Below are 23,133 nucleotides of genomic sequence, written 5' to 3' on the forward strand. Positions count from 1 at the left end.
GATTTCATTGCTGCTTGTGGAGTGTGGGAGGGGCTTGTGCACTGTCGGGGGACTGGCAAGTGGGGGCAGGGACTGGGTGGGTGGCCATAGAACCTGGATGGGGGTGAGTTCGCACATCCCTAGAGCAGGAGATGCTACTGCCTACTCATTCACTGGCTCTCTGCCATTCAAGCACACAAGTGGTAGCAATTATGAGAAGTAGAAAGAGGAGCAAAGGAAGCTGGTGACAATGGCAGTGGGAAGGTAGATTTACTGAGGCAGGGGGGCCAACAAGGTATCTTGCCAAGGGCCTCCCAAAACCTGGAGCTGGCACTGTTGATCTGTGCCACGACGCTGCTGCATCCTCCCCCTGGGTCATTGACCCAGCAGAGGTGGTTTGAAAATTGAGCAGAGGGTTGGACTCGACGGTCTCATAGGCCCCTTCCAACCCTACTATTCTATGATTCTATGAAAAGGGCTACTTTGAACTTATAGAAGTCAGGAGCAGGGACAGCAGGTGCGATCCGTTCCTTACTCCATGAACAGTGGGAATGTGTGAAAGGGGATGACAGTGTACACCCATGTAAACCACTGCCTGAAATCTCCATGTCCACTGGACGCATGCTTTGAGGATCACGCCGCTGGGCCCCTCATGCTTCTGTCATGACCTCTGGATTTGTTCCCCAGAAGGGGCAAAAGGGGACGTGGGAGGAAGGGCGGGGCCACGATCCCTCAGGCGTGATGCACGGCTCTGCCGCCTCCTTGCTTACCTCCGTCCCTTCCACGCAGATGATTCCGGATTGCAAGCACTTGCCCTGCAGCGGACGAACCGTAATCGATGCCTCACCCTTGTTTCTCAAGCGAGCAAGCACGCAGCCCCTCCCCTCCCGGGGAGGAACTGGTTAAAGTACTTAGCGTTCCCAGTTTGCAGGCGCGGGGGGGGGGAGGCTGTCTTGGGGGGGGGGGAGCTTGCTAGATCATTGGCAGCGTCTCACTTTTGGCTGGAGGCCTTATTTTTCGCCTTCGCCCTCCCCTTTGAAACTGGGGGATGGGGAGAAAAGGGGGATGATCTGGCCGCGCTCTCGCTCTCGATTAGCTGAGGTGGAGAGTCGGACTCCCACCCAGCCAGACGGGGATTGGGGCGGGGGGCGCTTTGCGAGGTCTTCCCTAGAAAAGAGACCTCCGAGGAGGAAACGCCGGCAGAACCCACTTCCTTCCAAACTTGCGCGGCGGCGCGACTCTAGATAAAGAAGCTTCCCATGCCCGGAATCGGAGTCCGGAGCGGCGGAGGCGTGTTCTCGTCCCCGGCGGCGCGCCGAGGGCCACTTTCGCCGCACGGCCGGCGCGTTTCTCTCGCCGAGAGCAGCAAACGGTGGGTGTGCGGCGCGAAGCCGCGTGCGCGTCTCCTCGGAGGGCGACTGTGGCGGACTCCTTTCAGGGCCGGGTTGTTTTGTCTGCGCCGGAGAGGCGCGAGACGGGAAGGCTGGAAAGCAGCCTAACCGGGGGATGCTGTTGCGCCTCTTGGATTATGCAGGAAAAAAGCGATCACCTCTTGTCGCACAGCTATAGTCTCTCTCCCTCTCCCCCCGTTTACTTTGTGTATGGGTATGTGTTCTGCTTGGACGCTGCTGCGTTGAAGGAGAAAAGACAAGGCAGACACGGCCCCTTATCTCTCCAAAGTACGCTATGTTTGCTTTGTCTGAAATGAGCAGAATTCAAACGTCTGGCCAGACTCGATCTGACACGGGAGACGCGTGAACAGAAGAAGCTGATGGTTTCCTGAAAGCCCCGACGGAGAGAGGACGAGAACCGGGCGAGGGGCTGTTTAATTCTACCCGCTCCTGTCGTTTGGCCTTTAAAAATCCTCCCCCGGAACCCCGCCGCCTTCACACCTACGAGTGTGGGGGAGATAGCGGGTCCAGCTCGACATCGGGTGAGATTGAAGGCAGACCTGGAAGAACGTCCTATTGAAATGAATGGCTCCTTCCAAGTTTAGCACGAAGTTGCCGAGTAGATCATAACTTCTCACTTTTGTGAGAGGTTCTCAGCACACTATGGCAGGATAACGTTCAGTTCCTTTGAAATCAAAGGCCCCTTTCTTCTTGCATGTAAAATGGGTTGGATCCAGATTTAGTCACACTTCAAGTAGACCCACTGAAATCCGTAGCTAAATCTGGATCCAACCCAATTCGTTTAGGATGGCCTGTACATTGTACTGAAGTCAATAGGCTGAGATCCTAATTCACTTTGTTAAAAGTACTAAGTTCCATTAATGGCATTTATTTCGAACTGATAATGTGGGGATGAGGATACCAATAAAGTAATGCAGCAATACACTTTTTTAATAATAATAATAATAATAATTTTTAAGAGCACCCTAAAACTTGCACTGGTATACTTGTATTTAAACAAGCATTCCAGCCCATCGTAGTCAATATGACCAAATCAGTCTAAGTGGAAGTTAAACTGTTTTACAGTTCAATCCTAAACATGTTTAGTCAGAAGTCTTGTTGCCCTCAGCAGCACTAGCTTCCTAGTATGCATGTTTAGGATTGCAGACGTAAGTAATTCATACACTAGAAAATTAGTGTTTATCTACCTGCATCAAAGTGTCCTTGGGCTTTTGGGAATTATGCCAATGTTTGTTGTTGTTTTAATTAACTTCAGAAATCCCTGGACACATAGCTTGTTCTTTCCTATACATGTTGTAAGATAACTTAACCCAGTGCACAACAAAGTAAAAACCAAAGTGCTTGGCTTTGAATCAGTTGGTAATTCAGTCCTAAAGAGTAAAATGATTTAATTTGGACTGCACACCTAAAGTCACGTACTTAGAGGTAAATTCAAGAGTTAGGCACCATCCAGCAATGTTCACTTCCCACTGGAAGCAATGGAATAGGTTTCAGTCATTCATGACTGACAAGTGATGTTGATTTTATTGGTACACATGCTCCAATCCTTTGCCTGTTTACTTCAAAGTAAATCCTACTGAGTTCCAATGGGACTTACTCCTTTGTAAATGTGCATAGGACTGCAGCCTTAGTCATGATTAACTTCAGTTGAATTTCACCAGATGGGTTGGATCCAAGCTAAGTTAGTTGAATTTAGACTGCAGTCTTACACACACTTACATAGGAGTCTCCTTGAAGTCAGCAGAGGGGCTCACTTCTGAGCAGATGTATACATAGGATTGCACTACACATTCCTATTACAATCAGATTACATTAGTAATCTTAAATCCTGTCAATTTCAAGACGAACTAAGTCCAATTTGCTGAGTCTGGATCCAACCCAATATGTTTAGGATCACATTGTGAGTCTCTACTCAACAGAAACTAACCAGTTTAAAATGCATGAAGAGTAGATTTTAAATTCTGCTAAACATCAGTTTAAGATAGCAATGCTAAGCATGTTTACTTGGGAGTAAGCCCCACTGAACACACTGCAACTTACTTCTGAGAAAGTATGCGTAGGATAGCAATGTAAATTCCTTCAGTAAACCTTAGCCTGAGCTTCCTGTGTTCCAAAAGGCTGTAAATGCACTGAAATTACCTAGACAAAGGATATGGCAATATATACGGAGTAGGTACATACATTATGAGGCATATGTGCCTCCTACGTTCAAGTGTAGCTCCTAGGTGGTTCAAGAAAGTGAGTAGGAACAGAATTCAATGGAAAAATCCCTAGTGTTCATGTCCATTTAGGTCACAGTAGAGTCCGATGACCACAACCTAGAAAACCACATACTGCAATCTATGAGAGCCTGGACAGAGTAAGGAGCAATGCTGTCCATAGGGGCCCACTGTCTACAGGGCCCCAAGGTTGGGGGGGGGGAGTGTCCTTAGATATTGTGGGTCAGGCTAGTCGAAGGACTTGTGTGGCTATTAGGGACTGCAGGAGAGGGAGAAAACAGGACAAGGTCAGGAGGGAAAGAAACAGCAGCACACAGGCAATTTAGATTGTTGGGAAAAGATTGTTAGAAATATCCCTGTGGCTTGACCACATCAGAATTTCCAAATCTGGCTTTGAGGGTCAGGAATCAGGATTATTTTTCCTCTCTTGCTCCCCAGGGTGCTCTCTAAGCTACTCTGTAGTGACAAATAATTTCAGTGTATTGATATCTTGTGGTTTGGGAGCCAAAAGAGTTCAGTTCTCATCTTTAGGGCCAGATTTTCCAAACAGCTTATTTTCCACACACAATATCTGAAAATTATAGTTTATACAAAAAGAACTGCTAGAAGTTCAGCTCCTTTGAAATTTCTTCCCACTGTTTTATTTTGTTTTACTTAATGACTTCCAACATTTGGGTATTTTTCATTTAGACAAAAAGATGAGTAAGTGGAGACATGATAGAGATGTATAAAATAATGTGTGCTGTGGATAGAGAGAAGATCTCACAGGACTCTAACCCAGGGTCATCCAGTGATGCTGAACTGTGCAAGATTCAGCACAGACCAAAGGAAGAACTGTCATGCAGTGCTTAGTTCAATTATGGAATTTGCTTCCACAAGATCTGGTGATGGGCTTTAAAAACAAACCAGACCAGGCATCCCCAACCTTTTTGGACCCGTGAGCACATTTGGGAATTTGAGAAACTGCTGTGGGCACCACTACAAAATGGCTCCCATGGAAGAAGTGGCTAGTCACATAATGGCTGTCATGGAGGCCTGGCTAAAGAGGTGGGGGGGGGAGAAATAGCGAGGCTAGAAGCTGAGAGGGAGGGGGAAATCACATGGCAAAGGGGTAGAGGGATGAGAAAGAGCGAGGCTAGGTGGGGGGATAAACAGTGAGGGAAAGAGGTGGGGGAGAGATAATGAAGCTAGAGGCTGGAAGTCAAGAAAAACAGCACAACAAAGTGGTGAGTGGGAGAGAAAGAGCAAGGTTAGGGACTAGGACGAGAGAGAAAGAAGAAGGCTAGGGATGGGGAAGGGAGAGAAATAGCAAGGAAAGGGGTTAGATGGAGAGAAATTGTAAGGCTATATGTAGGGGTGTGTGTGTATATATGTGTGTGTGTGTATATATATATATATATATATAGTATTTCCATATATAAGCATTTCCATATATAGGCATCCATTCATCACTATGGATATATACAAATCCATGTACATATATTAAAAGGGGGAAGTTTTTGTTGTTGTTGTTGTTAAAGCTTTCCAGGTGCCCACAAGCGCTACATTGGGGACCCTTTGTGGGCGCCGTTGGAAGGCCCCGTGGGGGTGCCATGATGCCCATGGGTGCCATGTTGGGGAGTCCTGGACTAGACAAATTCATGATCAAGGCTATCAATAGCTGCTAGTCATTATGGCTTCAGGATCAGAGGCTACATGAATCTAAATACCAGTCACTGGAGAACAACAGTGGGAGAGGATTATTATGCTCATGTCCTGCTTGGGCTTCCCAAGGGATGCTGGGCTAGATAGGCATTTGGTGTGATGCAGAAAGGCTCTTCTTATATTCTTAAGGTGGGATATATTTAGGTCTGATGTCCCATTAACCTAAGGTGCATACTGCCACCAGTGAGAAGAACATCCAAGTGAAGTTTGTTCCTATAGAAATCATTTGGTTTTTTAAAAAATCTGTTCATAAGATGCTTTGTGGGGATTGGGGAATTTTACTGTTGGTTTTGCCTATTGATTCCATGGGACAGCCATGATGATATCCTAGAAATATGGAACATTTTCCCATTTGGAAAGGGGCCATAACTCATTATTAGAGCATATGTATTGTATACAGAAGGTCCTAAGTTTAATCGTTGACTCCTCCACTTAAAGTAGGGGTGGGCAACTTCTGACCCTCCAGATGTTTTGGCCAACAACTCCCATAATCTCTCACCATTGGCTATGCTGGCTAGGGCTGATGGGAGTTGTAAGCCAAAACATCTGGAGAGCCACAGGTTGCCCACTCCTGACTTAAAAGATCTAAAGCAGGGGTGGGCAACTTGTGGCCCTCCAGATGTTTTAGCCTACAACTGCCATCCGCTCTAGCCAGCATAGCCAGTTATGAGGGATAATGAGAGTTGTAGCCAAAACATCTGGAGGGCCACAAGTTGCCCACCCCTGATCTAAAGGAAAAGAGCTACAAAAGATATTTGTCTGAGACCCTCCTTTTAGAGTTGCCGCCCAACACTTGTGCTGGACTCTGGCCATTGTATTTAGAAATGGAGTACCACTCTCATTTACTTCAACTGGGCAAACAACATGTTACACTCAGCTGTATGTATCTTTTTTCCAATGGTTTCTTGAATCAAAACCCAAAAATCTTTAGGTGCTACACGTTTCAGTGGGAGAACAGTAAGAGGAAGTTGCTGCATAATCCTTATCCCTCTCGCTGTTCCTCTACTCAAAATACCCCTCCTACACTTTTGTCCTTTAGGGGGAAATGTACAGGAATATGTCATGTGTGATTTGGCAGTTAAATAGGTTGCTGTGTAGGGTGTCAATACCAAACTGAAAATAGCTCCATCTGACAACTAGTATGGACTGTTTCTTGGGGTTTGTACAACAGTTGAGCCCTGTGCGTTGAAAGCAGAATGTGTCGGTGTATAATCTTCATGCAAAATTTTAAATACAACAACATATAGGCCACAATCCCTGGAGGATTTCAGTAGGCTTAAGCATGCCTGATTGTGACAGAGTCACAATCCAGCCAAAATTAAGCACTTAACTCTCTACAATTGAAATCAGGAAGATGTGCATCCTAGACATATATACTCAGAGGTAGGTCTGCTATGTTCAGTTGGACTTAATCTCATGTAAATGTGCATGGGCTGGCTAGTTTGTGCCCTGAACGTCTCATCTCCCTATTAGCCAACATTACCACTGACTATGCCTTATTTCAGTCAGGGGCGTCCTGTGACTATTTCTCACAGAGAGCTGAAGAAAGATGATGCATAATGACACATAGGAAGGGAATCACTTGGCTTACGTGATTCTAATCAGGACTTTGCATTTGAGTTTGTCTTTTTGGCTTGTAGTAACTTTATTGGTTTGGTGACTAACTATTACTCCTGCAGAAAAGGGACTCAGACATTTCTGAAAGATATTCCTGTAAATTGTTAAGGAAAGTAGTCTTTCTGATCTTCCAAGGACCAAAAGTTTTACAGCACCCAATATGTATTTCACAATTCTAAATTTCTCTTTTTCTATGATCCTAATCACATTTAGGATCATGGGTGTGGGAGAATAATTAAAATCAGTGCAGTTTACTTCCAAATAAATATGCTTAGGATAGGTGGGGTGAAATTAGGATTAGAGAATGGAAGTTTTATAAATAAAACACTGACACATGTAAACAAATGTACAAATATGTTCCATTAAAATCAATGTATTTCTAAATGTGCTAGCCTTAGGATCACAGACTTACATGATGGTTGGCAACACATGAACTGTCTGCAGTGAATATAAACAATATTTAAAATTTCTTGGGATGGTGTCCTTATTTCAGTGGAAGTAGTACTTTCATTTTCAGAAGGGTTTAGTATCCAGTGGATCTGTCTGCACAAACGGAAGCAGAAGGAGGCTATTTTTGCTGATTTCCCGTGCCACTTCCTGTACTGTTCTAGAGGGTCCCCCAGGCCCCAGCCTGCCAGAACAGATTTTCAGGGAGGCAAAGAGGGCTCCATGGGGAAAGGGAAGCCAAGACGCAAGAATGCCCCATTCCATGCATGGAATATGTTCACAAAACTCTGCATCCAATGAATTATGTGGACATAAAGTTTCTTGTAATCAAGGTGCAAAACTTACAAATAAATGTGCTCTGGATGTGTTTTGCAGGCTGCAAAATTGCTTTTATCAGTAGGCATTCTTTAAAATGCCAATCATCTTTTCAGAATGAAAAATGATTTCTCTTTTAAAAATAAAATAAATAAATATAAGTTTTGATTAGTGTGCTGATCCTGCAACATAAACATTTTCATTGTTTTTCTTTGCAGGTGGAATAAGTAAGAAATATAATATTGAAATACTGATCATATTAATTTCTGGTACTGAAGATTTGAAGATGGAAGCATTTCATTTCAGGATGGTTTTGGCACTTCTAGTAACTGGATCTGTCATCAGTGACCATTCAGACAGCTACCATTCAAACGTGACTTACTCTGGAAATGATGCCGCTGGCACAGAACCTAAATTGTTGCTCCATACAAGTCAACCCAACAAAACCTACAAGTTTTGTTCCCTACGTCCTAGAATTCATGATACTTTCAAATTCATCAATACTGTAATATCCTGTGCAGTTTTCATCATTGGACTTGTTGGGAATGCAACTCTGCTGAGGATTATCTACCAGAACAAGTGTATGAGGAATGGCCCCAATGCACTGATAGCTAGCCTGGCACTGGGAGACCTCATCTATATCGTCATAGATATCCCTATCAATGTATACAAGGTAAAATACCACAACTTTTATTGTGCATTTACTTTATGGAATAAGAAATGCTATGGGGATGTAACCCTCATGGTTTGCATCTGGATCAATAAGCCATCCTATACTTGTGTATGCCCATCTAAGGAATAATTTACACACACTTGTAGGCTTAAGATGTCATCTTGCATCACATCTTAGGTGCTGATAGCTGAACGTGTGAATTGCCTCCACTGCAAAACATTGTGCTTGGAGTGACATGAAGCCCCTGTCTATGGCACTGGGTATGTGATGCTTTTTCACACATACACATGCAAATCATCAGTTGGTGTTCCAGTCCACATAACTTTTCAGTGCAGAAGGGCATGTGGTAAGCGTTGCACCTATGGCAAAGCCGTTGCCTGCATGCTTTTACATGTTGCTGTGAAACATATAAAAGTGGGTAGATTAGTGGATGTAGCTTGTGATAAGCTGAAACAAACTGAGAAAGTAGTGATAGTATGTCCGGTGGATCACATAGTGCCACAGTAAAAGGTTAGTGTGAATTGGTTCTTAACCACATTATAACCAATGTATTTACTTGGGTGTTATCCACAAAGTGTAATGAGCTTGGAGAGGACAAGCAGATGATGAGGGCTCAGCTCCAGACATTCCTAGATGATACTGACGCTTTTGGGCCCATTTCAGTCTGGCTACTGGCCTGGCTATGGATCAAAAATGGCTTGGGCCATTTAATGGAACATAACCCAGTGGATTACCTATACTGAGAGAATGACAGATAATAAGTTACTGTTGATTCCCCTGTACTTCTCTGTGGCTTTGATACATCAGCCATGGTATCCTTTTGGATCACCTATAGAGGATAGGAGTTGGAAGCACTGTTGTTTAGTCAGTAATAGGCAGAATGAGGGATAATAAATGGAAAGTCAATCCACGTGAGCCAAAGGTGTGGTTGATTAATTGCTTATCAACCTAAGGAATTGGTATTTGACCTGTTCTGCATGAGGCTGCACCCCCACCCCAAGGTCCAAGGTCAACACTGGGTGGTAGAAGTGCTTTTAGATCCAGTCCTTTTACATCCAGCTGGAGGATGGATAACCCAGCCATTTGTAACATATAGCACCTTCCACAAACTTCAGTTAATGTACCATCTCAGTCCTTTCTTGGAGAGAGGTGGTTTGGCCACAGCTATGTATGCTCTCATGTCTAGGCTAAATTAGCATTCTGTGTTGTATGATAGACTGCTTCTGAAAAGCATCTAGAAAACTTCCAACTGGTGCAGAATGTGGTGGCCAGACTATGAACTGGGGCTGGCTCCTCCTGCAGACACTTCATTGCTCTAGTGTTAAAAGATCTTTAGAATCTCAATTCCAAGTGCTGGTTTTGGCTTATAGGGCCCTAAACAGCCTGAGGTTGAGGTATCTAATGCAGGGGTGCAGAACCTCTTTCAGCCTGATGGCCTAATTCCATTTCAGAGAAGCTCTTGGGGGCCACATTCCAGTGGCAGGTAAGGCCAAAGGCAAAAAGAGTGGGGCCAAAATACAAAAAATGTGAACATGTTTTAGCTTAAAGCTCTTAATGCCACTATCTAAGCCTTGGGAGAGGCATGCCAATGTTTTAGAATGGGGAAAAACTGCACTAAAGCTGGGAAACCACCAAATGATTGGTCGGGGGAAAGTGGGTGGGGCCTGGAGAATAGGTCGAGGCCTTCTGGGGGCTCCTGGAGGGTCAGATTTGGACCCTGGGACTGCAGTACTCTACCCCTGGTCCAGTACATCTCCTCCCATGTGAACCTGCCCATTAATTAGGATTTTCTTCAAAGACTCTTCTTCTGAAGTTAGGCAGATGGCTGCAGGGGAGAGGATCTTTTCCATGATGGCACCCAAATAATGGAACCCTCCTCAGACATGGGGTTGGATCCAGACTTAGTCATACTTAGAGTAGACCCATTGAAATCAATGGGACTTCAGTTAGTCATGATTCAACCCAATAAGAAGGAACATAGGATACTGCCTTATATCTAGTCAGGTTATTTGTCCATTGAACCATATTTGTTCATATTGTCAACTCTAATTAGCAGTGGCTCTCCATTTAACTTCAATCGAAGATAGAAGATAGAAGAATGGCAGATAACAGTAGGAAATAAAAGACCATTAAAAGCTCGAGACAACAGGACAGACTTCCCAGGGTGCATAAAGGATAACAGAGTTGGTGAGGGGAAAGGGAAGGGACCAGGACCCTGGGGTAGGGCACGTGCTTTGCATGCTAAAGGACCCGGGTGCAGTCCCTTCCATCTCCACTGAAAAGGGCCAGGTAGTAGCAGATGATGTGGAAGAAGTTCTGCCTCAGACCTTGTACAGCCACTTCCAGTCAGAGTAGTACAATCCTGGGCTAGTTGGACAAATAGCCTGCCTTGATATATGGCAGTTTCCTGTGTTCCATTGCTGAAGCTAAGTAGCAGTTTTATCTGATCAGCAATCTGGAGGAGGACCACTGGGAATTTCATGTATGAACAGGATATACATGCAACATTTTAAAATGAATTTTAAATAAAGAAAAGGAGGGTCCATAGGAGCAACAGCTGTATTAATCATCTTTAATCATATACTGTAAATTAGAGCCCCCACAAACCCAAGGTCCCTGCTGCAATGCAATTAAACAGCACATCTGTGTGGAGAATTGCCTTGCTTTCTTTAAAACTCTATACCAAATAAGAACTGGGTGACGGCACCCTTATCACAATACAGGGAGGAAACTGACATACTCCCACTTGTGGAGAAGTATAAAAATAGTGATACACTTTCTAGGAGAAGGAGACGGTCAGCCTCCCTCTATGTACTTCGCTACATTTTAGGGATGGGATCAATAGTACAAGAGAACTGTAGCTATACAATTCCAGTCTGGATCAGGACCACAATGGAGGTCCTCTCCCCTGACACCGTGGTCCCAGTCATGATCAGCTCTCCCCACCCCGGTGCCTGTTTTTGGTCAAGAAAAATCAAGCCTGCAATTACAAATTATGAGCTTAACGAAATATGTAGTTTGGCCCTTGTTTTACATCTTTACTGTAAGATGCTTACTCCCAGTGCAGCATAATTGTTTTAAAAAATGAAACAATTGAATTTGATTTTTGATCTTGCTCTTTGTTCAACTAACAATTAGAAACACAAACAGAAGAAGCCAAAGACTCAGATAGTATATTTATCATTTTATACTGTTTATAATGACATTAGAACAATTCAAAATTCACAGAATACACAGAAACAATTGTATCTGTGCATTTGGAATGGTTTCTTATTGTATTATAATTAGCAACTCTATTCTCATTTTCATACAACCAGAGATTGGGGTTCCCTGTGGGGTCCCTTCACCTCTTGTTTTGAGCAACTAACAAAATCAAGACATGCAAAATAAAGAGAGCAAAATGCTTACAAATTCCTAAGATTCATTTCATGGCCTCTTTTTCAGAGGCTTGGCCAAGGAAACTATAGTTATGCATGATGAAAATATTCTCTACTAGTCACTTTATCTTTGTTTGAAAGTAACACTTGCAGACTGTCAGAACTGATGTGTTGGAGTTCTGATATATGATATATTTATGGCCAGTCTCAAATAAGTTTAACATTATTGAGAGTGCCGGAACCAGTCTTAGTCACTTGGGATTACTGAGCAAAATTATTAAAATTCGCCCTTCCTTTCCCTTCTCTTTGGATCCTGAAGTTCATGAACTTAATGACCCCTTCTTGCCCAACATTTCTGATACAGCAAAATGATGCTTTGGTGTGTAATATGGCTTCACTTGTACAAATGAGTTTTTAGTTGTAAATAATCATTGCATTTTCTTGACCCAATGTACAGATGCCTGACAGCTAATTTAAAACACTCTAATAAGGCTGACATCTGGAACTCCTTTAAAAATATGTTGCAGCACATTCGCCTTACACTGCATACCACTGCATTTCTTTTGTCCTGTATGCAGGGTAGTGTAGGTGGTAGTCTTAGAACCCGGTTCACGCATGCACATACATAACTTGATTTCTCAGCAGCAGATAACTCAGCTGAATGTGTGGACTTGTTCAACTGAAAATCATTGTGTTTGGGGTAATATGACTGTGATGTCCCATTCACACATGCCAGTGACCACTTGATATTACAGTCATTAGTCTTATTTGAGTGTTCTGCCTTCCCTCCCAGTTTACCACTGCATGAGAAGGAGAACAGGAAGGAGCCTTTTGCCCCTGCCCCTTCCCTTGCACCCCTGTTGCTGCTTTATTGCTTTTCCAACCCATGGGGATCGGCATGGTGATGCAACAGAGGGGGCAGAACTAGTGCATGTGTCCTCTCTAGCCCTCCCTCCATCATGCGAGGGGCATAATGCCTGAGGAATACACTGCATACTCCTTGACTTAGGTGGTTCTTAATGCACTTTCCAACTCAATCCTATGCATGTTTACTCAGAAGTGAGTCCCACTGTGTTCACTGGGGCTTCCTTCCTAGGACAGGGGTACAGAACCTCTTTCAGCCCAAGGGGCAAATTCCATTTCAGAAAAGCTTTCAGGGGCCGCATTCCACTGGTGGGTGGGGGCAAAGCCAAACAGGACAGGGCCAAAGGCAAACGAGCTGGGCAGAAATGCACCAGATACCAGCATAGTTTAGCTTAAAGCTCTTACTGCCAGTAAATAAGTCTTAGGGAGGCATTTCAACCTTTAAGAAGGGGGGTGGGATGCACAAAAGGCAGGAAGTCGCTGAATGGAAGTGGGGCCAGAGAACATAAGAACATAAGAAGAGCCATGCTGGATCAGACCAAGGGTCCATCTAGTCCAGCATTCTGTTCATACAGTGGCCAACCAGCTGTCAACCAGGAACCCACAAGCAGGACATGAGCTCAACAGCCCCCTCCCGCCCATGTTCCCCAGCAACTGGTGCACATAGGCTCACTGCCTCTGGTACTGGAGGTAGCACATAGCCATCAAGACTAGTAGCCATTGATAGGCTTCTCCTCCAGGAATTTGTCTAACCCCCTTTTAAAGCCATCCAAACTGGTGGCCATCACTGTTTCCTGTGGTAGTGAATTCCATAGTTTAACTATGCACTGTGTGAAGAACTTTCTTTTATCTATCCTGAATCTCCCACCAATCAGCTCCATAGGATTGTCCTGGGTTCCTATATTTTGAGAGAGGGAGAAAAATGTCTCCCTATCCACATTCTCCACACCATGCATAATTTTGTAGACCTCTATCATCTCTTCCTTTACCCTCCCTTTTTCCAAGCTAAACAGTCCCAGCTGTTGTAACCTTCTCTCATAGGGGAGATGCTCCAGCCCCTTGGTCATTTTAGTTGCCCTTTTCTGCACCTTTTCCAGCTCTACAATATTTTTTTTTAGGTGTGGTGACCAGAACTGTACACAGTATTCCAAGTGCAGTTGCACCATAGATTTGTATGGGGGGGTAACTTTCTGGGGGACCCTGGAAGGCCAGTTGTGGCCCCCACTAGGCCTGAGGTTCTGCACCCCTGCCCTAGGAAGTGTGGTTTGGATTTCAGCCTTAAAAGGATTTTCTTCATAAAGTGTTATAGCTTTAGGGGCTGGTGGTATGAGCTGCTTTATTCATTACAGAGCAGTAGAAAGCATGCCAATGCATTGCGCAGGGTTAGCTTGCACAAGGAGATGCCTTATATGAATCAGACCACATTATAGTATTGTCTGCTCTGGCAGCAGTTCTTCATGGATTTCTAGCACTGCAGCCTCTCCTTTTTTAACTGATGATGTGAGGAATTGAACCCAGGGCCTTCTACAGGAAAAGCATGTGCTCTACCACTCTGCTATAGCCCCTTCATATTTCCTGTTGGAAACACAGACTTGCCTTACTTAAAAGCCAAATCTGAACCTTTATATGTATATATCATTACTTTTTTGTTTCTCGTGACTCTTTCTCTAAATCCAACAGATCTGGTTATAAATCCTTTTTGCTTAGCATTCTTTGAAGAGCCCTAGCAGAATGAAGTCCTGGCATTAGTACAAAGGTCTAGCTTAGCTTTGAATAAAGTTTAGATATAAAGATCTTGGGACAGACTTCCTCCCACATGGATTCTGCCACAACCTATGAGAGTCATGTCTGTCTCACTGACACCCCTTTTAGATCATTCCCAGTCACTTTCTCAGGTGATGTGTGTGTGTGAGACAGATAATCTGTGTATGTGCACACACATACACATGAGCGTCAAGACTTCTTCTTTTCTTTTTTGAGTATTGGTTTGTGCGCTTGTGTGTGTGTGTGTGTGTGTGTGTGGTGCACATATTTATACACACACACATTAAAAATGTGAAAGCTGAGATGCCAAGAAACCAAATTTTGGGCCCAATTTTACTTGTTACCAAATATAGAGCGATATACAATATACTGCAACAAAATGATACAGTCTGGAGTGTGTGTGTTCAGGATTCCAGCCAACCAGCTATGCCCCATTCCAGGATACTCCATTATATTTTCCCCGCTCCAGGTTTTTGTGTTTTTTTTCCTGCCCAGGCCTCAGTGTTCTGTGGCCACTGAGACTGCTCAGTCCTCATTGCGCTGTTTTGGCCCCCCCCCCCGACTCCCTTAGATTCCCCCCCACCAGTTTTTTTGTACTTCTGCAGACCTTGAGGTTCCACCAAGACTGGTAATAATTCCCTCTTGTGCATAGTTTGGCTACCTAAGGATCCACACTCAGAGAACGAGTTTACTATTAAGATATACTCTATATCAGTGGAGGCTGGTGGCTCCAACGTCAGTGGGGTGGTGGATCCGCTCCAGGTTTCAGTCAGAACCAGTCAGAACTCTAAAGGAGCTATCCAAGGCTCACCTTGGAATGCATTCTCCAATAGCGTGCCTACTATCAGTCAAGCAGCTATGTGAGACAGCTTGATTCTTCAACATAATATGTGCCTAGTCCTTTCATCCAGCCAATACTGGTTGTGGGCTAGTTGTGTATGAATGTGTAACTCATTCATCACCTTGATAGCCAGGTGTTTTCATAAACAAAAAAGCAAGAATCTGTATTTGTTTTTTGTTTTTTTAATCCATTCATTTCCAATCTAGGCTGTTACAATGTGCTCTATATAGGGCTGCCTTTGAAGAGTGTCTGGAAGCTTCAGTTGGTGCAAAATGCAGCACTTAGGCTGCTAAGTGATGCACGGTATTGTGATCACATCACCTTGGTATTGAAAGATCTGCACTGGTTGCCGATTGTTTTTCGGGTTCAATTCAAGATGTTGTGTCCTATAAGGACACAATCCTATGTACAGTATGTTTGAGCAGCAAAAATGGCTGGCTGGGGTAGGCTGGGAATTGTAGGCCGTTTTTCTGCCTAAACATGCATAGGATTGTGCCTGCAATGGCTTAGGGCTATCTGAGGGACTGCATATCTCGGTGGGGCCTATCTCGTGCCTTTCTGAGGCACTGCCTACCTTGTCATGAGCCTACTCAGTTATTAAGATCAGCAGGAGAGGCCCTAGACACCCTCGCTGGCAGAGGCCCAAGGGCTTTTCCTGTGCTGCTCCCAAACTCTGGAACACACTTCCTTTGGAGTTGCGATTGGTCCCCATTCTCCCAGCACTGGACTTTTAAAATTGTTGTTGTGGCTTTTAAGGTTGTTTGTAATGTTCACAATGTTTTTATTTGATTATGGTTTTTATTTTCTGAACTTTTTGTAATCTGCCTTGTTTGGCTTCCAAAAGGCAGTATGGAAATACAATCAGTCAATCAATCCTGCAATCTGTTGAGTGGGGGTGGAGTGGGGAGCCTGAAAACAACGTATAAATGTTATAGACCAATGTACCTTGGATTCACCCATTTTGTGGTAGCTTGTTAATTAACAAAAGCAGCTGTTCTATCACAAGATATGAAAGGCAACACAGCTGTGAGAAAAAGAGGTACTCTGCCCAATGCTTGGAAAGAAAAACATGTTTTAACAAATCACTGTGTTTGTGAATGTGTACACATCGGGAGGACAGATCAGTTTGAAATACAGTGGGCCTAATAGTAGAGGGGACAGGAGACGGCCAATTCCCCAGACAAAAAAAGGCAAGCAATCCTTCTGCAAAAACAATAAAAAGAAAAGAAGGAAACCAAATCTATAGAACTATAAACAATGCTTTGCCATTAAGCAAATACTATGTAATATACCAGTGCTAGAAGGAACCAAATTCTATTATTTTGACTGGTTTGCTGGATGTTCATAGCTGCAGTTTATGCCCCAATTTGTGTTTAGAAGTTTGTACCATTAGATTTTAAAGTTTAGAATGTCTGTAGCCTGGTCCTTGAGATTAAACTTGCCACTGTGCTCAGCGGTGGTGTAGTGGAGCCAGGGCTCACAGGGACACACCATTGCAACTTTTTTTATTAGCAGGGATGTGGATGTTATCTGTCACCACCACCCCTCAGACTTCTGTGTTCCCTCTGAATTTAGCTGCAGTCCTCACATTAGCTGTGGGGAAATGGATTTTCCCAGCGACAGTATATTGCTCCTTGTTGTAATGGGTGGCTTAGTTTTGAATGGGCCAATAAGACCCATTAACTTTACAAAAGACCTTCTCTTGGTGGAGATGAAAACTGCTAGAACTGGCTTGTTGATAACGGATCAACAAAGCTGCCTGCAATTTTGGCCTCTCCTTGTGTGGGGCTTAGGTATAGAGATGAGCACCTGAACTTCAAAATATATATGGGTGAAATAAGTCACCATGGTTTGAGGCATGTGCTGGGTGCCTGTGAGCACACGTTCTGTAACCCAACCCCTGCTTGTAGGTTGTTGTGTCATCTGAACCCAATGAGGGTGGGTTGTTGGTGTGGTTAACAAACCACCTACAACCCTAAAACAGCCCACTCCAACAACCCACCCTCACTGGGTTTAGGGGTTAGGTTATGGAATGGGTGCCCATGGGTGCCCAGCATGTGCCACAAATCACAGTAGCTTATTTAAGCCACCATGGCTGAAAATGATCATGCCAACCAGGTCTATACCACTGGTGATCAGGGTTAAAGGGAAGGAGAAAGGCGAAGGACAGGGGGGCTGTAGGAGCAGGCATAATAACAAACTTATATTTTTCGTGTTTAAAATCCTGCCTAGTGTGCCTTCCTTGCTAGGGAGGGCTACAAAACAAAGAGGGGGGAAAACAATGCTACAACATGAATTGACAATGAGGTGCCCCCTGACAATGCACTCTGCTTAGGAGTAAACCATTTATTATTTGGGTTTTCAGCAGCTCTGTGCAAGGTACCTCTTTGCTTCCATGAAAGGTTATATGGACCCTTCATAGTTATATCTGGCAATTGAACTGGGTGGGGAGATGGAGGAATACAAAAACTTTAATTGGATGGGCCTGTGATATTTGCTCATCCTCTGCTTAAAAACACAGGTGTGGAGAATAGCTGGACAGGAATCAGGATGGACTGAGGCTGCACTCCTAAACTCTCTTTTAAGTGTACTTGCAGTTCAGCTATGCTGTTGGTGAAACAGGCATTTGATCACTTTGCCAGGCTCCCAATTTGCTGGTCAGCCAGAGGTGAATTAACACTCCACCTTTAGTATTTGAACTGACTCCAAGACAACGGCTTTACAACAGTCTACCTCTCATGCCAGATGCAATATGTTTATTACATGCTGGAAGAAGGATAAATTTGCTACCATTAATTCTAAGTGCAAATATTATTTTCAAAAAATGTTTCTTATACAGGGAGCACAGTTGTCAGAGAGCGGAGCAGAAGCATAGGTCCAAGTCCAAAAATAGTTACATGCAGATAACAGTGCAAATCCAGCCAAACACATTGGTTGGGAATGCATGTTTGCATTGCAGTGTAGATGGAAATGGGCTCCCCAGTCCATACCACATAGAACCCAGTTTGCACTATCTAGGGGTGCTGGAGAAATCTGCAGTGGATTCAAATGAGTTCAGATTTCTATGAACCTGACCTGCGGATTCCACACTGGGCCTGGGTTTTCTGAATTGTGCAGACTTGCGAACCGTTCCTTTGGGGGGGGGGATTTGTGCAAATGCACACTTGCACAAGCATGAAATTCTCATACAAAAAATCCAATTCTGTCAATGAATGGACAACAGAACAAAAGATGACTGACAATCCACAAAACACAGATGAAATGGATTTAACAAAATCTATACATCCCTAGTTGGATCACATACCTCATATCTGAATGTACCCTGCAACTCTGCCTTCCCTCCATATCACCTGTGATGGATCATAGCAATTAAATACTCCAGCCTTATGGAAAGCCTCCTGAACACCAGTACTTAATACCAGTGTAGCCATCACCTATACCAGTGTAGCCATCACCTTTAAGCCTTATTTGTGATATTCCAGGGACATCTGGATAGCCTTTAATGGGAAACAAAGGGCTAGACCAAATGGTCCAGTCCAGCAAGGCAATTGCTATATTCCTTCTGTTAAAAGCCATTAACAAAACCTGCATTTTAACACCAGCAGAATTTTAAAGGCGATTGTGGTCCAGGATCAGGGCTGGTGTCAAGGGTAGGCATGGTTGGGCACCTGCCGAGGGCCCACACCCCAGCAGGGGCCCACTGAGAAGAGCCCCTGGACTTGCTCCTCCTCTTCACCATTAAAACCTGTTTGTTCACCTGCCTCTCACTCTGGCCCAGACGAAGGGGATGGTGAGATGGAGGAGCAACAAATGCCACTGCCTGCTTGCTCACTGTTAAGTGTGCAAGTGGTCATGGTGATTAGAAAGAGGATGAGGAGCAGCAGCAGCAGGTGACAATAGTGGTGAGAAGGTAGACGCGCTGAGGGAGGGGGCCCATTGCAGGTGTCTTGCCCAAGGGCCCTTTAAAACCTGGACTGGGCACCGTTCAGGATAGGAGGTTCCAACAACATTTACCTGGCCATGTACAAAACTTTAGGAGTGTCAAAAGGAGCCAAAAAAGTGCTGACATGTGCCACCCAAAGCTTCCTTAGAAATTATTTTTTCTCCTCTGGGTCTTACCATGTTTTCTTAAGGGTTTGCATACCATTTAGATTGTTGAAAGCATCTTCTATCCAGCAGCAAAAGCAGTGCCAAGCAACTTATAAATACCAACAAGTAAAATGAAGCCCACTTGGTGACATTTAGAGAAATCATCCAAATGGAATGTTCTCGGCACTTACGCCTTGTTTATTACAGCTCCGATGTTATGGTGGAAAAACCAGGGTTAGAGGGGGCGGGGATGTTCAGGAAGTTGCGGCTGTCTGGTCAGTTTTCCTGAATTCCAGAAGCAGAGCCTTGAAATCTTCAAAGTTTCAGATTTCAGCACCCAAGCGTGTGGTCAGAATTCTGCTATGCCAGAGACTGCACTGCCAATCTATTTTGAAATAATATGGCTTTAACATTGTAAAAAGGTTGTACAGTATTTAATGATAGTCCCGTGTCCCTCACGAAAATTTGGAATGAAAAGCCCGGACCCTAAAGGGCTGTTCGCAAGAGCCTCCTGTGTGCTTATGCCATGCACACAGAGGGCACGGCTGAACTGCACCTGCCAGCCTGGCCCCTGACCTTGGCACATTGAACAGAACGTTGGGAGGAAGAGCTTATGCATGTTCAGCGGGACACCCACAGCTCCTCACCCAGTCAGGAAATTTGCACATTTAGTGTGGGCTTTCCTTCTCAGTGTTCCACTCGAAATGGATGAACAAAGGGGCAGGGCAGATGGCTCACACACAGACCAAGGTGAGGCCGGCAAACATTTATTTATTTATTTAGCCGCCCATCTGGCCAGCTGCCCAGCCACTCTAGGCAGCATACAATACTAATAACAAATTTACATAATCAACTGAACAAAACAACACTACTCTAAAAAAACCTCTAACCCACCCCAAATGCCCTCCTGAAGAGCCAGGTTTTTAAAGCCCGGAGGAAGCTCATCAAAGAGGGGGCATGGGAGGTCACTAGGGAGGGAATTCCACAGAGTGGGGGCCACCACAGAAAAGGGCCTCTCCCTGGTCCTCACCAGGTTAGCTGTCCTGGCAGACGGGACAGATAGAAGGCCTACCGAGGCCGATCTCATTGAGTGGCGTCCCTGGTGCTGTTGGAGGCGCTTCTTAAGATAGACTGGGACGGAACCATATAGGGTTTTAAAGGTCAATGCCAACACATTGAATTGGGTCCGAAAAACAACTGGTAACCAGTGCAACTCCTTCAGCACTGGAGTGATGTGGTCTCGCTGATGGCTGCCTTTAATCAGGCAGGCCACCGTGTTCTGCACCAGCTGCAACTTCCGAACTGTCTTCAAGGGTAACCCCACATAGAGCACATTGCAGTAGTCCAGACGAGAGGAGATCAGGGCATGAACTACTGATGGGAGCAGATGGTTAGAGAGATAGGGACACAGCCGCCATATCAGATGGAGTTGGTACAGCGCTGCCTGGCTCATGGCTGACACCTGAGCCTCCATGGACAGCTGGGAGTCTAAAATGACCCCCAGACTGCAGACCTGGTCCTTCAGGGGTAGCTGCACCCCATTAAACACCAGGTCAACATACCTCAACCTCCCCTAGTCTCCCACAAAAAGTACTTCAGTTTTGTTGGGCTTCAGTTTCAGCTTAGTCCTTTCCATCCAGCCACTCACCAACTCCAAACAATTGGACAGGGTTTCTACAGCCAACCTTGGTGAGCATTTAAATGAGAGGTAAGAGTTGCCTGTCATCCGCATATTGGTGACACTGCACCCCAAACATCCTCATTATTTTTATTGTAGAATTTTATTGTTTTAAACTGTTTTATTATACGCTGTACATCGCCCAGAGTGGCTGGATGACTATAATATAATTATAGTCCCCAGTGGCTTCATATAGATGTTAAATAACATCAGGGAGAGAATAGAACCCTGTGGCACCCCGCAAGTGAGCAGCCAAGAGTCTGAAGTCTCCTACCCCAGAGCTACCTTCTGGTACCTGCCAGAGAGGAAGGAACAGAACCACCGTAATATGGTGTCCCCTATGCCCAACCCCCGCCCTCCAGGTGGTCTAGGAGGATACCGTGGTTGACGATATCAAAAGCTGCTGAGAGATCGAGGAGAACAAGGAAGGAGCATTTGCCCCTATCCAGAGCTCTCCCCATATCATCCACCAAGGTGACAAGGCTGTTTCTGTCCCATGCCCAGGCCTGAAGCCCGATTGAAATGGATCCAGATAATCAGCTTCTTCCAAGTGTGCCTGCAACTGCAAAGCCACCACCCGCTCAATCACCTTGCCCCCAAATGGCAGATTTGAGACCAGACAAAAGTTGTTCAAGTCTTGGGGATCCAAGGAGGGCTTCTTTAACAGTGGTCGTATCACTCACTGCCTCCTTGAGGACTGATGGCATCACTCCCTCCTCAAGGGAGGCATTCACCACCGCCTTGATCACCTCCCTAAGTCTCTCCCTGAAGCTCATAATGAGACAAGATGGACAAGGATTGAGTAAGCAGGTGGTCGGCCTTAAAGATGAAAGCACCTTGTCCACTTCCTCCAAAGGAAGAAGCTGGAACCGATCCCACACAACCGGTCTGCCACTGGCCGCCCCTTGTTCACTAACTGTATCCACAGTGCACAGAACAGTGCTCCTGATCCAGTCGATTTTATCTGCCAAGTGCTTTGCAAACTCAGCACAAGAGGCCTTTGAATGCTCCATTGGTTCTGAAACAACTGGACCGACCAGGTTCTGGACCATTTGGAACAGCCTCCTGGGACAACACTCTGCAGACGTGATAGAGGCAGCATAAAAAATCTTTTTTGCTGCTCTTATCGCCACGTGGTAGGCTGAAGCTACAGCTCTAACCTGTGTCCAATGGTCTTCGGAGCGAGATTTCCGCCACTGGTGCTCTAACCATCTCACCTCCTGCTTCAGAGCTCGCACCTATGGGGTGAACCATGGTGCAGTCTGAACCCTGTTCAGGGGGAGAGGGCGTTTTGGAGCCACACGGTCTAATGCCCTGGTGATTGCAACATTCCAGCCGTCCACCAGGGTCTTGACCAAGTGGCCATTTGCGTGCTCTGAAGAATCTCTAATGCTAGGGTATCCAGATGTCCTACTTTACAAAGGACAGTCCTCTATTTGAAGGTGCCCTCTGCCTGATGGGCTGTCCAGTCCGAGCCTAGTTTAAACTCAAAGAACCATGTGGAGGGAGAGCAGCAGGGGCCTTGAAGTTGCCCATCAGCACCTGGACAACTGAGCAGGCACACAGGTCTAGCGATGATGGGGAAATCCGTTTTGGGGGTGGAATTCGCTGAGCTTTCCTAGGCTTGCCTCCCCCCCGCCCCCGGACTTTGTTTCAGTAACTGCTGTGCTGCCTGACTCAAGCTGCAGTGAGTCAGGCCAGTTCATGGATCTTCTGGGAGTATTGAGCATGGGGTGGGGGGTGGGGAAGGTTCAGCAATTTGTGCAAAATTCTGAGCAAGTTGTGTAAATTATGGCCACATTTGCACAAATTGCTCAGAAATTTGCACAAATTGTAAAACCTTCCCCCCAAAATGCGCTAAAAAGTTCCCTGAGTTTGGGGAACAACCCACAGCTCAGGTCACAGACGCAAAGTGAGTCGTACACACTGCAGAACTCTATCAAGCCAAAAAAGAATCAGATTTCCCAGTAGCGAACATCCCTACACAAGTCACATAGCTGATCAGCCACTCCTGGGAAGCAGTATAACACTCCCCATACTTCTCCGTCACGTTGGGTATTTCCTTTACTCTGATTGGCTCCCAGCCAGGCATCCGCATTATCTGGGAGCACTGCATATATTTCTCATCTCATTGTATACCTGGACAGCATACTG

At 45.1% G+C, this 23,133-nt stretch overlaps 1 protein-coding gene across 3 annotated transcripts in view; it reads left to right on the forward strand.

The window, feature by feature from the left end:
- The first annotated feature begins 1,077 nt into the window (after positions 1–1,077).
- Positions 1,078–23,133, forward strand: part of EDNRA (endothelin receptor type A) — a 50,912-nt gene continuing 28,856 nt past the window's right edge. For 2 of the 3 annotated variants that reach the window (XR_014792102.1, XM_084856222.1), the window contains exons 1-2: positions 1,078–1,351; positions 7,912–8,366. Coding sequence is in view for 2 of the 3 variants with exons in the window: in XM_084856222.1 (XP_084712348.1) it covers positions 7,980–8,366 (387 nt within the window). In the remaining variant the exon portion in view is untranslated. Of the gene's footprint in view, positions 1,913–7,911; positions 8,367–23,133 lie in introns of all 3 variants that reach the window. The other variant, XM_084856221.1, reaches the window with a different exon arrangement.

The sequence above is a fragment of the Heloderma suspectum genome, chromosome 5, assembly GCF_057233095.1.
Source record: "Heloderma suspectum isolate Gila_16-S chromosome 5, 16-S_ref, whole genome shotgun sequence".
NCBI lineage: Eukaryota > Metazoa > Chordata > Lepidosauria > Squamata > Helodermatidae > Heloderma > Heloderma suspectum.